The sequence below is a fragment of the Antechinus flavipes genome, chromosome 3 (genome assembly GCF_016432865.1).
Source record: "Antechinus flavipes isolate AdamAnt ecotype Samford, QLD, Australia chromosome 3, AdamAnt_v2, whole genome shotgun sequence".
NCBI lineage: Eukaryota > Metazoa > Chordata > Mammalia > Dasyuromorphia > Dasyuridae > Antechinus > Antechinus flavipes.
The window spans coordinates 324,834,250-324,850,777 of record NC_067400.1 but is presented as its reverse complement, the minus strand read 5'-3'; the positions used below and the strand labels follow the sequence as shown (position 1 = coordinate 324,850,777).

General features: G+C 37.7%; 1 protein-coding gene across 1 annotated transcript in view; it reads left to right on the top strand.

Annotated features, from left to right (window-relative positions):
• Window positions 1-467: 467 nt before the first annotated feature.
• The window catches only part of SLCO2A1 (solute carrier organic anion transporter family member 2A1), a 146,101-nt gene continuing 130,040 nt past the window's right edge, over window positions 468-16,528 (top strand). Inside the window, exon 1 of the mRNA XM_051985578.1 lies at window positions 468-914. Coding sequence (XP_051841538.1) covers window positions 831-914 — 84 coding nt within the window. The 5' untranslated portion in view covers window positions 468-830. The remainder of the gene's footprint in view (window positions 915-16,528) is intronic.

Genomic DNA, 16,528 nt, shown 5'->3' with positions numbered 1-16,528 from the left:
ATCTCAGCTGGGGAGGGCTGAGGAGGGCTCATTCTTACCTATTTGCAGAGCAATCCCCCCAATTCCATCTTCTCTCCCCCCATTGTTTCTCTCCTCCCTCTTATCAACATGACACTTCTGCATGAAAAAAAAAATACTTCTGAAGGTATGTATAAACCAAATTTGATTACTGCCGCGCTTTCTCCCCCCCCCCCCCCAACCCGCGCGCTTCTCCTTAGGTTACTCTTACCAAAAAAAGAGAGGTGTGTGTTGTCCCCCTCCCCCGATAAAACCCAGCTCCTGAGCCCCGATTCCCCAGCTTTCGGGGAGCAAAGGGAAGTCCTTTGCGTACATCTCCAGAGGTTAGAACTAGGTGACAGAAACTGAGTCACACCTGCTTGGGAGTGGGAGGGGCGTGTGCGTCCCCAGGGATGGTGCCGAAGTGATTCTCTGCGCCTTTAAAGTTCCTTTTACACACAAAGAGAAAGAGGGAGGAGGAAAAGTTTCATCATCAGCTTCAGAGTCCTGACTTATAAAAACTTTAACCTCACTCTCACTCACTCACTCACTCACTCAAGTAATCCAATAACTCTCACACACTTGGACAGCGTTCATTTCTGACTTAGCCGCGAAACTCCTGGCCGGGAGTTAACTTTACTATTGTCTTTCTCTCTCCTCCCCTGTCTCTACTGAGATAGAAGAGGATTTTGCTTTCTTCCCCTAACCAACACTCTAACTGATTCTGAAGCGAAGAGAGCAGCAGCGGGAGAGAGAGAGGGGAGATCGGAGGGGGACTCGTCCGTCTGTCAGCTCAGTCCGAAGATTTTTTCCCCGTGTCCCTGAGTCTAAGGATGGAACTCTTACCTGAGCACAGCAAATCCCAGGGCAGAAACACTCTCAGAAGCTGTCATCGGTCCATCTTCGGCAACATTAAGGTGAGGACGCGCTACCTTTCCAGTTTTAACTCCCCAACTGGTCCTGGGATCCGGGGGTAGATACTGTATGCTAAGCTTCTCTAAAGAATAAAGTTTATCTCATGGTAAATATTTCAGCCAACAGCTGCCGAGAGGGTTTCTGTGAGGCCAGTCACACAACAGTGAAGAGATTTGATTTTTATTGTTTGCTAAAAGGTAATGGAATGATATTTGAGTGTTTCTACTTTGTGTATGCCCTCACGTGCAATTAATTTCGTCAGAAGCAGCAACTGGAGAGAAAGTAGTGTAGTTCTGCGGTTACAGATGCTGGGTTCAAATCCCATCTCTATTTCTTGAAACCCATATGACCTCGTATCACTTTTCTTGTCCTCAGTTTCTTCAAATGCACATTGAGGAGTTTGGACTTGAAGACTTCATTCCTCATTTATGGTCCCATGAAAACAGTGTATAACAGTTCATTCTGCAGGTGTCCCCAGAATAGAGAATAACATTTAGTGAGTCTTTGACTAAAATAAAATGCCACTACTTCATTGGTATATTGGCAATTAATTGTTAATAGTAATTTCATTCTTAAAATATTTGGAAACTTCCCTTCCTTAATTACGGGAGTGCGGAGTTAGTGTGGAACGTTGACTTTTCCTGAGACAACAATATGTTAATTAGATTTGCTGAACTTAGAAATTTGCTGAAATTAATTTTCCTTCCCTCCCCCTTCTTTCCTTTTCTCCCTCCCTCCCTCCCCCTTTCTTTTCTTTCCTCCCTGCTTTTCCTCCCTCCTTCCTTCCTTCCTTCTTTCCCTCCCTTTCCTTCCTTTCCTCCTTCCTTCCCCTTCCTTCCTCCTTTCTCCCTCCTTCTCTTCCCTCCTTCCCTTCCCTCCTTTCCCTCTCTTCCCTCCCTTCCTTCCTCCCTTCCCTCCTTCCTTCCCTTCCCTTCCTTCCCCCTTTCCTTTCTTCCCTCTCTCTCTCTCCCTTCCCTCCTTCCCCTTCCTTCCCCCTTCCTTCCTCCTTCCCCTTTTCTTTCTTCCCTTCCTTCCTCCTTCCTTCTTTCCCTTCCTCCCTCCCTCCCTCTCTTCTTCCCTCCTTCTCTTCTTCCCTCCCTCTCTTCCTCCCTCCCTCTCTCCCTTCCTTCCTCCCTCCCCTCCTTCCATCTCTCTCTCTCTCTCTCTCTCTCTCTCTCTCTCTCTCTCTCTCTCTCTCTCTCAACTCTGCCTTCCTTCCTTCTTTCTTTCTTTAACAAATGTTAGCCTGCTGGGGTGGAGAAGGGAGAATGGATACATTAGGAAAGAAAAACAAGACTTTTTTTTTTTTTTTTAAGAAAGCAAATAGTAATATTTGAGTTTGCCTGTGAGATTACAAAGTATTTTAAGACATGTGTTGGTAATTTCCAATTAGTTAATGGTCATTTTCAGTTGGAAGAAAGTTAAAAATCCCTTGAAATCACTTGAGACTTTCTCTTTTCATAGTTGTTGATACTAGGGATACATTCATTCTCATACATCTTTTGCTTATCTCTGTAATGGGGTTGTGTTCTTTCCTACCTTCCCAGCCCTCCAATAGTCAGAGTTTACATTGTTGAGAATTTCCTCTTATCAGATTTTGATCATGTTTAGGAAACACTTTAACCCTTCCCTTACAGAATTTGGAACTCAGTCACAATAGGGAAAAAAATAAAACAAAACAGCTGTTCAGAAATTTGGAAGTTTGAGAAATGTGTATTAAAGGTATTTCTATCTTCAAGATAAAGATAGGAGGTTAATGATGAGGAAAATCCCAATCTGTGTAGGAGTGGATGCAAACACAGAAGAGGTGTGCTTCTCTTTTCCTAGAGAAAGCAGATGAGGGATGTTCCCTTTAGTAGATACCTTATCTGGGATTGTATAGTCACTTTTCTAAGATAACCCTTTACTAATGAATAACCATCTCATGCTAATTTTTACCTTTCAGAGCAAAGGTGGCAAATAGGCACAGGTATTCCTTTGGGACAAATTTAATTTGATTTACATCAACAAGCGTTTATTAAATTCTAATAATGTGGCAGAAATTGTGCCAGACCTCCATGCTACAAACACAAAAATGAAAACAGTCCCTATCCTAAGCGAGCCTGCCTTTTACTGGTGAAGAAATAAATGACCATAGATAATTAAGCATGCTTGTAAATAAGCATATATAGAAGTGACTGAAGAGTGACAGGAAGGAAGTGATACTAACAACTGACACAGGAATTAGGAAAACCCTTGGAAAGAGGTTTAAACTTTAAGGGTATATAAAGGTTCCAAGAAGAGGAAGAAAGGCTTTTTCAGGAGATGGGAATAAGATACAATTATTTTTATAGTTGTGAAAAATGAAAGAACAAAGAAGGGATTCCATCCTTTAATAAGGTTAAAAATAGTGAACCAGAACTAGAATGCAGCTCATGTACCACAGGACTTTAGTTCAAAAGTTTAGTACACTTCTTAAATGGAAACCAGCCTGTCCTTCTGGAGAACAAGATGAGGATGACAATTCAAATTGTCCTTCATGTATAAATTAGAGAAGTTATGAGAAACACATCAAATGACACTATGAAGAAGAATCAAGCTACTTTAGGAAGAAAATTGCAAAATAGCAGATTAGGAGATTTTTATTTTGTAAATGGTCAGAAAAGGATCCTGAGGTCAAAGAGAATCATGTTCCATACTATTGAACAGAAAATTCAATAAGACTTTTGAAACAAATATGAGTGAGGGAACAGTGCATAAAAAAAGATGAAAGGAAGCATGGAAAAACTCTAAGATAATCATTTCTATTCAGGACTGGTCAGACCTGTACAAGAATAGTATGCCTAGTTTCCTGGCTTCACAATTTAAATGGGATTTGGAAAGGATTCAGAAGAGATCAGTAGAAATGCTGAGGCTTGAAAATTAGAGAGGAAAGGCTAAAGGATTTGGGATTACATATCTTGACAAAGAGAAAGTTAAAGTGTGAATTTGTAAGAGGTAAGCATATGTTGTTGTTGCTGTTCAGAAGGCAGCTCCAGTTTGGGTTTCTTAAGCTGAAGCAAGATAGATTTTTGGTGAGATATTGGAAAATTTCCCTGATTGTAAAGGTTCTTTAACTCTGAATAAGAAATCTCTATTGTCTAGGAAGAGAGAAGATATGTAGTGAATAGTCATTGTAATGTACAGTGGGCTGGACTTGGAGTTGGTGCTGGACCAAAGTTTGAATACTGTTTCATACATTTAAGTAGTTTTGTGATCCCAGCCCCTAAGTTGTCACTAAACTTTTTTTTTTAATTGTAGTCTCATTTTTTCCCAACTGTAAAGTGGGGACAATAATTGCATCTGCCTCACAGAGTTATTTTAAGGCTCACTTGAATTAATTTGTGGAAATCACTTTCAAACCCTACAGCACTTAAATAAAACCAAAAAGTTCGGGAAATCTCTTTCCTCGAAAGTCTCCAAAAATAAGATTGTCCACATTGCTGTAGCTAAAGCCTGAATGGAGGCTTGGCAATGAGCCATATAGCTCTTTCAAAGTTCTTTCATTCCAGTATTTTCTTTTCATTTCACAACTTTAATCCTCTCAATCATTTGTTAGTTATATCACAAATATAGTGAGGCAGCCAGGTTGTACAATATACTGAGTGCTGGACTTAGAGTTAGGAAAACGCATCTTCTTGAGTTCAAATCTGGTTTCAGATACTCACTAGCTGGATGACTGTGGGCAGCTCACTTAACCTGATTTGTCTCAGTTTCCTCTTTGGTAAAAATGAATTGGAGAAGGAAGTGACAAACTACTTGAGTATCCTTGCTAAGAAAACCCTATAAGTGATTGAAAGAATATTCATCATGTTTTCTTTGTGGGGCAGCTAGGTGGCGCAGTGGATAGAGCAATGGGCTTGAAGTCAGGACATTTTTCTGAATTCAAATCTGGTTTCTGACACTAAGCAGGTGACCCTGGAAAAGTCACTTAATCCTGTTTGCTTCAGTTGTCCACCTGTAAAATGAGTTGGAGAAGAAAATGGCAAACCATTCCAGTATCTTTGCCAAGAAAATCCCAAAAGGGGTCATGAAGATTCGTACATGATTGAAATGATTTAACAATAAATTATAATATAGAGCTAGGTCGCCTATCCATGTTGAAAACCAGAATTTAATGAGATTGTGATTCAGATATTATAGTTTATCGAATGTAAATCAGAAATGGCTCTATATTTATTTCAAGGAAAATATTGTGTCACTTACATTTGAATTGACTTGAATTGGATTGAAGTGGAGGAGGGCTGTGCAAAGTCTCCTGCCTCAGTTTCCCCTCCAGTACTTTCTGGGTCCACTGGCCTGATATAGATCAGGACATCTCGAGATGGTCCTGGATGCAGTGGGAGTCCTTAGCCTTTTTAAACTAAGGTCTTTAACAAATCTTAGTTTGATTAAACTCTGTAGCAATTGAGGCAAAAGATGGCCTCTTTCATTTAGTCAAAAAAAAATAAAGAAATAAATGCAGGAGGGGAAGACCTTCTGGGTTTCTGGCAGAAACAGAAGTGATTGTTATTTACATTCATTCTGAGTCTATCAGGACTCAAACAAGACCCAGAGGTCACATAACCTAATTATTCTTCAGCCACAGAGCTAAGAAGTAGTATCTGAAAATTGACTTGATTACATGACTTCTACGTCTATTACATCTTCCTGCCTCACCTGTGATAAAAAGGGGGAATAATGTGAGAATACTCATGAAAATGTTGCCCAAGACCTTCAAGATTAATAAATCTATCAGTTACTTAACAATAAACAAAGTGAGCACCTCAATAATCTCAATAGAGGTCAAAATAAAAGAAAAGACTATATAAGATCAAAAATAAATAATTTGTAAAGTGCCTCAAAAACCTTAAAGCACTATACATGTATTAACTATGATATTAACCTAGTATTTTCTCTCACATCGTACTCTACTTAATAATAGCCAGCATTTATATAGCAAATATTATCTGATTTAATCCTCACAACACACTGGAAGGTAGTTGTTAATAATTATCACACTTTGGAGAATAGGAAACGAAAGTCTTTAGGTTATGTGACCAGCCTGCTGGTCCCTCTCCTCAGCTGCCCCTATGTGGGGTAACTGTACTTCTTGACTTCAGGCTGGTATCACTGCTACTTTTCTCCTTCCTTTCTTTTGTATGTCAACTTCCTAGTTATTAAATATTAGCTCTCCTAACTGTATAATCCCTATCTTTGACATCACAATGGTCTTGCATTGATCAGAATTGTCTATAATATTGTCATTATAGAAATTTTTCTACTTCTGCTGTATTAGTCCATTAGGACTTACCCAGTTTCTTTTGAAACTGGGCATTTTATCATTTCTTGTGGCACAATAATAGTTCATCATATTAATATACCACAATTTGTTTAGCCATTCTCCAATGGGAGGATATCCCCTTTATTTCCAAATTCTTACTACTGGGGAAAAGAGTTTCTGTAAATATTTTTGCTCATAGGAGTCTTTTTTCTCTTTCTCTGATTTCCTTGGGAAATAAGCAGCAGGTGACTCACTGGATAGAATTTTGGACCTGAAGTCAGAAAGATTCATCTTCCTGAATTCTAATCTGTCCTCTGACAGTGCTTGATTCAAGCCATCCCATTACCAATATCTATGTCTCTTGTACCCATATTGGGAAATTGTTACTACATGTAAAGGGAGTTTAACTTTTAAGAGAATAAATATTTAGATAAATTGGAAATATTACTATATAACCATAAATATGATATCTCTGACGAGTCAGTCAATTGATGTTTATTAAGCACCTTCTATGTGCCAGGCATTGTACACAAAATACAAAAAAAGTCTTAATACACTCCTTATCTTCAAAGAGCTAATGGAGGACACAACAAGCAAACAACTATGTTCAAACAAGATGTTTAGGATAAACAATAAATAATTAAAAGAGAGAAGCTATTAAACCCAAAAGGAAGCAGCAGGGTGATCCAATGGATCTGGAACCAAGATGACTCATAGTCTTGAGTTCAAATGTTACCTCAGACTCTTGGTTGGTTGTTGTCTTTCAGACCAAAATGAAATCACTATGTTGGGGTCAAGCTATATTGTGTCCAATTGTGGTTGATAAGACCAATTTGATTATGGGGTCTGATGGCTGTGGGAGTAAAAGGAACGAATATGAGACAGAACATACAAAATATATGTGCATAAAATGGGTACAAAGAAAAATAAAGTTTTTTTATGTGTTTGCCATATGTCAAGCACCCTACTATGTTAATACAGGCAGCTGGTGGCTCAGTAATACTCAGTAGAGTATTAGATCTGAAATCCATAAAGCCTGAATTCAAATTTAATCTCAGACCATTGTGACCCAGTGAAAGTCCCTGAGACTCTGGTTCCTCAATTTAACATTAATAGCACCTAGCTTACTGGATTGTTGTGTGAAGATCAAATGAGATATTTTAAAAAGTGTTTGGCTCATAGTAAGTGCTATATAAATGCTCATCCCTTCTTTTTCTCTTCCTTAAGCTTTCAGAATACAAATACAAGTAATCAAGACAGTCCTTGCCCTCAAGGAGCTTTTATTATAATATTATAATTTTATTATAATGGAGAACAAAACACATAATGTAGAGATGGTCTGGGTATGAGACTCCATTTCCAGAAAGGTTCCCCAAAAGGGAAGAGTTAGTAGACCAAGGAAAGAAGTTCAAAAGTTGCAGTGGGAGGAAGATAAGGGTTGACTAGATTCTGTTTAGAGTGATAAATTGCAGAAGAAATGCAATCCAGCTGCTTCTGATTTTCCATTTACTTTTGGCAGGATTTGGGGGTAACATCCAGAAATCAGAGATCTCTGTAGGGGAGGGGTTACCATCTGTACAGTTTTGACTCAGAGATGATTAGAACAGAAGAATAAACTACTGCCAGGAGAATCCACCTCATCCTAGTATTATGAGTATTGGCTTTTTAAAATCTATCTGGTTTTTCTTGGGTTCTCTCTGTGGTTCATTTCTCCTTCGCCAAGGATATTAGTCACCTTGTGCTTTTTGGATGATGAAGAAAGCAACTCCTTGTTCTTTAGGTTTGCATGTGTTTAACACCTAGTAGCTACTCAATAAATATTTGTTGATTGAATGAATTGATGTGGGTGATCACTAAGTGATGACAGGCACTAAACATTGGGTTCAGTCACATGAATAATCCACAATGGCCATTCTCTTGGGCGAAAGGTAGATTTATTTAGGGAGGAGGTTATAGACAAAGTGAAGGGATACAATAGAAACAGAGTGGGAACTCACAATTTCCCAGTAGAAAGGGAGCATCTCATGATGTTGGGGCATGTCTTTAGCTGGCAGGATAAATCCTGAAAGGGACTTAGTATGTTAAAAGGGTTAGTTAGCTATAAGGAGGAGAAGTGGAGTTTGGGAAGCATAGTGGAGTTAGGGGAGGTACCATGTAGCCTGGGGGAAGAGGAAGAGGAAAGATGCCATGAGGAGGATGCCGTGGTGGACTGACCCAAAAGAAGGCAGCGTCCATGGGATGGCCCATGAGTAGGTTTTTAAGGGAAAATTTAATTTCAGGGGCATGACTGGAATTTCTGATAGGACATGACTGCTGGAGACCTCTACAGAGTGGGGTCTCAGGAGTTTGATGTAACTTGGATTTTAAGACTGGACAATCTCCCCACAGGTAGGACCTTGGAGTTAAACTGAACTCTCTCAGTGCCTTCTCCATGCCTCAGGGATTAATTTTTATCAATTCCTCTATCAACTACACTCAACATTGAAGACCTCATCAGAATGATTAATCAGTAATGATCTATTTGGCTATGGTAGGGCTTTCATATTAAAAAAAAGTTTTCATATTAACTAACAGTGAACATGGTTTTTTGAATCATTCCTATGTAGAAACATAGATATAAGGGACTAAAGCAGAAAAGGATGTTACTCTTTCTTCCTTGAGTGAGCTCATGTATGCAGGAGTGTTCACGGACTGCTAGTGTCTACCAGAGACACTCTGGTCTCATCTGATGGGAGGTGGCAAATCTGCCACAGGTGACTCTCATGTAACACCACTTGGCCAATGACAAACAACCCAAAGGAAACCCAGAATTTGAGCAAGTTCATGAGGTACATGATCCTGGTCAGAAAAATAAATTCCAATCCTGACTCTTACTTGCAAGTCAACTGAATTTTCTAGGAAGCATATTTTATAGAGTTTCCACAAAAGTGAAATAACAATGAAATAGATTGGGAGAGAATAGTTTTATATTGTTAAAGACTAATAGAATAGGAGAGCATTTATTATGTAGTAATTTTAGGAAAATAGTTCAAATCATGAAGAAACCATGTAAGAGGGGATTATCACAGGACAAAGTTTTGCTATTTATTATAGCTCATGGGCTCAACCAAATATGACTAAGAAAGGCCCAATCATAGAAGATTAAACAATGTGTTTTTGTGCTCAGGGAGCTTTAAAGTCTAGGGGAGAGCAAGCATAAAGTCAGGGTCTGAGTAGTAAGGGAGGAATCAAGGAGGAGTTGGAGAGGAGGGAAGGAGAGGCTAGGGAGAAATCAAGGAGCCAGGTGGAGTCTGAATGACTGACCTGGCCCCAGACTTGTCCAAAGAGATGCTAATCAAGACAGTCTGAGAATTTGGCCTATCTCTGTGACAATGGAGACAGGATGGATGGATTAAGATTCTGATAGTGGAGACCCTGTCATTGATTAGAATTCTGACTCTCCATCATCAATATATGATGTCTTCATTTGCAAAGACATTTTGATAAGACCACAAAGATGGATAAGACCACATAAGTGAATTATAGTGCTCTAAAAGAGAGCTGCTATTAGGTATCATAACATTTAGAGCTTTAAAAACCATTTAGTATTTCCCTCTATGGCCATTTGACAGGTAAAGAAATAGGCTGAAATCAATAAAGTGATTCTCTAAGAGTTGTGTAAATGACATCGGTAACAGAGTGAGGGGTTATAATTCAGATTTTTTAATTCCCAATTCAGTATTCCTTCCAATGTTATAGTATCCTTAGTTTACTTAGTTATATGTTATTTTTTCTATCTAAGGGGAAGAAGCATTTATATAGTGCCTACTATGTGCCAGGCAGTGTGCTAAGCATTAAAAAAAATCTTATTTTGTTTAATCCTCACAACAACCCTGCAAGATAGTTTCTGTTATTATCTCCATTTTACAGTTGAAGAAACAGAGATAAATAGCATTTGAGTGACTTGCCCTGTCAATCACATAGCTACTAAGTATTTGCAGTATCTGAACTCAAATCTTCCTACTTGCAGGCCCAATGCTCTCTATCCACTCTGCTACCTAGTTGTATAAGTGCTATTTAGACAAGACAATCTGTCCTTCATTTTTCTAAAACCTTGACATACAAACCTATCTGATTTCTGTTTTATTACTGTTTCACTCATATCAGTTTCCAAGGCTAAAGGAATTGGGATTACTTATATCGGAGAAGATTGAGTACAGGAAGAACTAGAAAAGATGATAAACAACTGTGCTTTCTCTTTATGGAAAGTAGAACAAGAGAATCAGTGAGTATATGGCATGATATCTGGGATAAACTTTCAGAAAGTGAGTTATCCAAAACTCAGACTACTAAAGAAAATTATGGATTCTACTCCCCTAGGAAGAAGGTAGACATCTATTTGTCTGAGAAAGAGGTAGTGCTACTTAAAGGCAGGAGAACATAACAAATAACCACTAAAATTGCTAGAAATTGATTCATTAATACTAGAAGCTTGCATTTCTGTATTTCTTTTAAAAAAGTTTTCCTCAGCAATAAACTGGGAAGACATTTTTACATTCAAGGGTTCTGATAAAGGCTTCATTTCTAAAATAGAGAGAATTAACTCAAATTTATCAGAATTCAAAATTTTAAACAAATGAATGTTAAAAATTATTTTTACATGTAATTGAGAAAAATATTTTAAAAAAGACAGACTCAAATTTAGAACTTGTTACTTAATTCCTTCTGTGAGACCTTGAGAATATTCGTAAAACTCTGAATCTCTGGTTTCTTGTCTGCAAAATTAGAGAGAAAGGACTAAGTGTATTTTCTAGTTGTGAATCCTCAAATCAGGCTCATTAAGTCTTAAGCTTGGATCTGTGCCTTTCAAGAAGAGATTAGTGGGAAGATTTGGTCATAGTTTCCTCTCTTCAATGAAACCTTCATTCCCTGGGTGTTATATATTCTGCTGTTTGGGATGGATTAAGTGTATCCTAAAGGCCTGGAGGGGAAAGAACAGAGTAGATGGAATCGTTGGAGCTCTTTTAGCTAAGGATTTTGGGATAATATAAGTAACTTGAATGTAAATACTGCAGATTTTCATTTTTTCTAATCCCTTTTCTTTTCATACTTAGATAGTATGGAGTTATTTGCAAAATAGACTGGGGGCTCCTCTTTATTTGTATAGTAACAAGAATACTTGGAAAGGAAGGATAAAAATTGGATGTTTGTTTTCATTATATAGGTAATTACCAGATGAGGAAACTCTTTCTACTAAGTCAGATTAGTACCTTCTTTGTAATTTACAGTCTCAGAGAATTGCCTAGAGAATGGAGACGTTAATTGGTTTTACCAGGGTTATTTATATCCAGGGCAAGAATCCTTCCTCTGACTTGACTAAGTTTTCTTGGTTCTGAGGCTGGATCTTATACTACATTGCCTCTCAATAAGAAAAGGAAAGAGGGAGGAAGAGAGGAAGAAATGAAGGAAAGAAGGGGGGAGGAAGGAAAGAAGGAAGAGAGGGAGGGAAGGAAGCTAGAAGAGAGAAGGAGGGAGGAAAAAAGAAAGGAAGGGAAAGATGGAGAAAGGAAGCAAAGAATTCCTTGAGGGCAAATACTTAATCTTATTTATCCTCTCTATATCTCTCTGTACTAGGGACTCAATAAATGTTTAATGAGTGCTATTTAATACATTTTTTGATGTTAACTAAATATTTATCTTGGCTTATGGGAATTCAAATAATAGATTGACCCCACTGTCTACCTTTCTCAATTATGGAGCTGCCTACTTGGTAATATGAGATTGATTCTCCCCTTACTGGGAAAAAAATGTCTCTACTAGCTTTTTGGTGGGGTTGAAAATACTCATGTTGTTGGACTTAACCTTTGCAGTAAGATAATTTCCCTCAAACTTTGCTTTGGAGATTCTTGATGTTCTAGGTATTAGGAATAGGGATTTTATGAGAAAATGTTGATATTAGCCATTTGCCCTGTCTACTGTATTAAATTTCTTTGAAATCAAAGAAATGTGTAGACAAAAATGAAGATGGGCTGATCTCATGGCAAGATCAAGAGATTGTTGCTGGATAGTCTGAATGGTCCTTCAGTATAATTAGGATTCTGACATAAATTGAGGAAGGCCCCCAATAAATCAGGAGGAACTAATTGTGGGCAATTTGGGGATGTTGAACATGAATGAGAGTTTCCCAGGATAGGAGGGTGTGGCTACACTATGATCTGCAATATTGAATGGAAAACTTACATCATGGAATTACAGAGCCCTTTGAATACTTGAATCTTTTAAGTAGGAAAAGTAAAGTTGCATCAAAACACTTAATATAGATGTCATTTTTCAAAGTATGAAATAGGTTTCATTTCCTCTTTTTTGATCTTTAACTTCCCCTAGTTCCATTTATCCTAGGGACATTGACCACTACCAGACCCATCCATGCCAGAATTTGTGGGTTTTATAAAGTCCTGAAATGTTCCATGACCAAATTGTTTTTTAGAAATGTTGGACTAAGTCACTGAAATCCTCTGGTGAAATAAGTCTGGAAGGATTGTACTTAGTCACATTCAAATCTTAGGTCAGTAGTAATTTGTCAAATGAAGTGGGCACTGAGGAATTGAAATTTTATTTGTTGTGGCTGAGGAGAAGGAATAAAGGGATCAGGAAATATCTAGAGTTTACACATTGGCCTCTGACCCTTTTAGGGCACCAGAATGGGGGAGTTAGGGAAACTAGGATGTTTTATGAAGGCAAAAATCATCTTGGAGAGGGTTGCCAAAGGGATGGTTTGTTGTTGTGGAGTTGTTTTAGTCATGTCCAACTGACTCTACATGTCCCCATTTGAGGTTTTCTTGGAAAAAATACTGGAGTGATTTGTCATTTATGGCCACAGCTCATTTTACAGAGGAGGAAACCAAGGCAAACAGGATTAAGTGACTTGGCTGGGGATCACAAAGCTAATAAAGATCTCAGGCCAAATTTGAACTCAGAAAGAACTGGTCCAGGGTTTGTGTACTATGGCACCACCTAGCAGCCCTCTCATCAGATACTTAGCAGTTTTGTGACTTTGGACAAATAATTTAAATTCTGCTGGGACCTCAGGAAGCTTCGTAGAATCTGCCAAATTAATCAAAGATCACTTCCTCTCTATGCTGATAAATTGCTAATTCTTCCTGTATTTCCTAATTTATATGAACTTTAAGTAGTAAAGTCAATTAAAGTTATCTTAACACATTAATTAAATTTTGAAAATGGACTTTAATCATTCATTATCTAATTAAATTTTATTTGAGCAAATGACATGCTTTAACTCTTTCTTTCTATTACTTGATTTTTCTTACAAGTGGCATTTTTATGCAGAAGAGGGTCATTTTGAAGATTTTATTGCCAAGTTCTCACTTGAAGTATCAGTGGAATAACAGATGGACGTACTTTTTCTAAGGAATCCCCAGTCAATGGCATTTTTCAATAACTTCATTTCCTCTCTTGTCTTCTCTTCTCCTCATCGTTCTTCTTTCTCTCTTTTCCCATCCTTCCCCTTCTTCTTCCCCCTCTCTTCCCATCCTTCCCCTTCTTCCCTTCCCTCTGCTTCTGTCACATTCAGTTTTTCCTTTCAAGGATGAATTTTTCAAACATAGTTTATGACCTTGGATAATCCCCTTCAATTGGGTAAATCTCAGTTGTCTGTAAAATAAAATGGTTATACTTGACGATCTCTTAGGTATCTTCAAGCCCTATTGTTTAGTAAGATGTAACATGATGGGAAATGGCAGAAAACATGTGGCTAAGAGAGCCTGACCTCATCTGCTGCCTTCTTTCTTTTTTACTTTCACCTTATTTTATCTCCTTGTTTTCTTACAAGGACTCTAAATCTGCCACTTCACCTACTTAGCATACACTTGTCCTGTTTTTATCTCCATGTTTACCTTAAAACTGTTGTGTCCAAAATAACTTATTAGCAGATATAATGGACATTTTCTTTGGTTTTTAATTAAAATGAATCTTTCCCCAATTTTCCTAAATTCTCTCATTCTTACCTACTTCTTCCTCCTTGAAAAAGAAAAGATTAAAAGCCATTATAATTAAAATATGTTGTTTTTGAACAATCATTTTAATCAAACTTGACTCTTCATGACCTCATTTGGAGTTTTCTTGGCAGAAATACTAAAATAGTTGGCCATTTCCATCTCTAATTTGTTTGACTCGTGAGGAAAATGAGAAAGACAGGGTGGAGTGACTTGCTTGAGTTTACTCAGTTACTGAGTATCTGAGGCTGAATCTGAACTCAGATCTTCCTAACGTCAGACTCTGTTCTCTATTTACTCTTTCCACTTTATTCCCTAGCTGCCTAGTATTTTCTCAGAATCAATAGATTAAACTCTTTCCTCCTTGGCTTGAGCATTTCCATTAATGGGGGCTTTACTATATTTTTCTACCAGAATTAGAGAGCTTAGGAATCATTAGAATATCTATCTGGTAACTATCTTGTACAACCAATTCTTTTTTTTTTTTTAAATGAGATTGGGGGAAATAAAATGCAGATAAATCTGTTGCATTCACAAGCAAGCCCTGTATCCTGGGGGTAATGTAATCTTTGTCAAAGAAGGACTATGCCCAGAATTTTTGTCTTCCTGAATTGGCATCTTACATCTTTACCAAGACACATTATCTTGTGTTATCACCAAGTACCCCTGACTTTATGGTAACTTGCCCAGGTAGCTGGGTAGGTCGGGGTAATTCAGCCCAGCATTCTGTCAGTGTCCAATCTCTTTGTGCCCTTTCATCTTTGTTTCAGGGCATTGGACTCTGGAGTGGAGGAGAAAGAGACATTTGGGAAAGTATAGGACCTTAGGTGAAATTGATGCTTTAGAGCACTGGCTTTTAAAAATATATAATGTCCTGTTTAACTTTGCCTCCCTGGCAGTTCCTTTGAGTTCTTTTAAAAGAATAAATTCCTATGACTTTGACTTTAGAGCGTGTGAGTGAGAGGCAGGGAACTTAGAATGATAGAATATTTCTTTTTTTTAATAACTTTTTATTGATAGAACTCATGCCAGGGTAATTTTTTACAGCATTATCACTTGCACTCACTTCTGTTCCGATTTTTCCCCTCCCTCCCTCCACCCCTTCCCCCAGATGGCAAGCAGTCCTTTACATGTTGAATAGGTTACAGTATATCCTAGATACAATATATGTGTGCAGAACCGAACAGTTTTCTTGTTGCACAGGGAGAATTGGATTCAGAAGGTATAAATAACCCGGGAAGAAAAACAAAAATGCAAGCAGTTTATATTCATTTCCCAGTGTTCTTTCTTTGGGTGTAGCTGCTTCTGTCCATCTTTGATCAACTGAAATTGAATTAGCTCTAGGATATTTTTGAAAACAAACTTTTAGAAATTGTAAGGGCAGGAAAAGTTGTAAAATTATTGATTCAAAGGAATAGAGAAAGCTAAGTAAATGATCTATTTTACTGCTATTCAAACAAGGATTTTGGTTGTATTTATGTTCTCATCTATATAGAGTTAGAGCAGATCCAACCTCCTTGATTTTTTAAACTCTGGTTTCTTATTAAAAAGAATCCAAGATCTGATGTTTGTATATCTTTTGCAATATCTTCCAAAGTGTTTTCAACTTTATTTTTCTTTGTTTCTTAGGTTGAAAAGAAAAAAGATAGGTTATCCTCTAGTGAGAGGGAGGACTTTTGGTGTGCTCCAATATGTCTTCACACAATAGGAGGGAAAACTAGAGGAAGCCCCAACCAGCACATTAGATGGGAAATATAGGGATTTTATAGGAAAAAATGCTTAAGTCATATAGAATGGGCTGGCAAGAATGGGTCATTCTCTGCACCATTGGTAAGAATACCAACATCAGTGAGGTCTGTTAGAGAAGATTGGAGAATTCCAAATCTGTGATCTCGTTGATCATTGTGGTCCCTTCCAGTTCTAAATCTCATGATCCTCTATGACCTCTAGGAGATGGGTAGGGAAGATAAAATATCTCAGTCATTATATGAGGTCTCTGAGGTTTAGTAAGTCTATGGCTTACCCAAAGTTATATAAATAATAATAATGATAATGATAGCTACCATTTATATAGAACTTAAATTGACAGACACTATATTAAACATTTTATAATTATTTTCTCCTTTGATCCTTACAACAACCCTGCAAGAAAAGTCCTATTATTATCATCAATTTACAGATGAAGAAATTGAGGTAAACAGAGGTCAAGACTTGTCCATATAGCTAGTATCTAAGGCCAGCTTTTAACTCAAAGCTTCTTGACTTCAGAATTAGCATTCTACTTCATTGTCTAGCTACCCCTGTATAAGCTAATACTTCTTTTAATGTTTGCAAAGCTTTTATA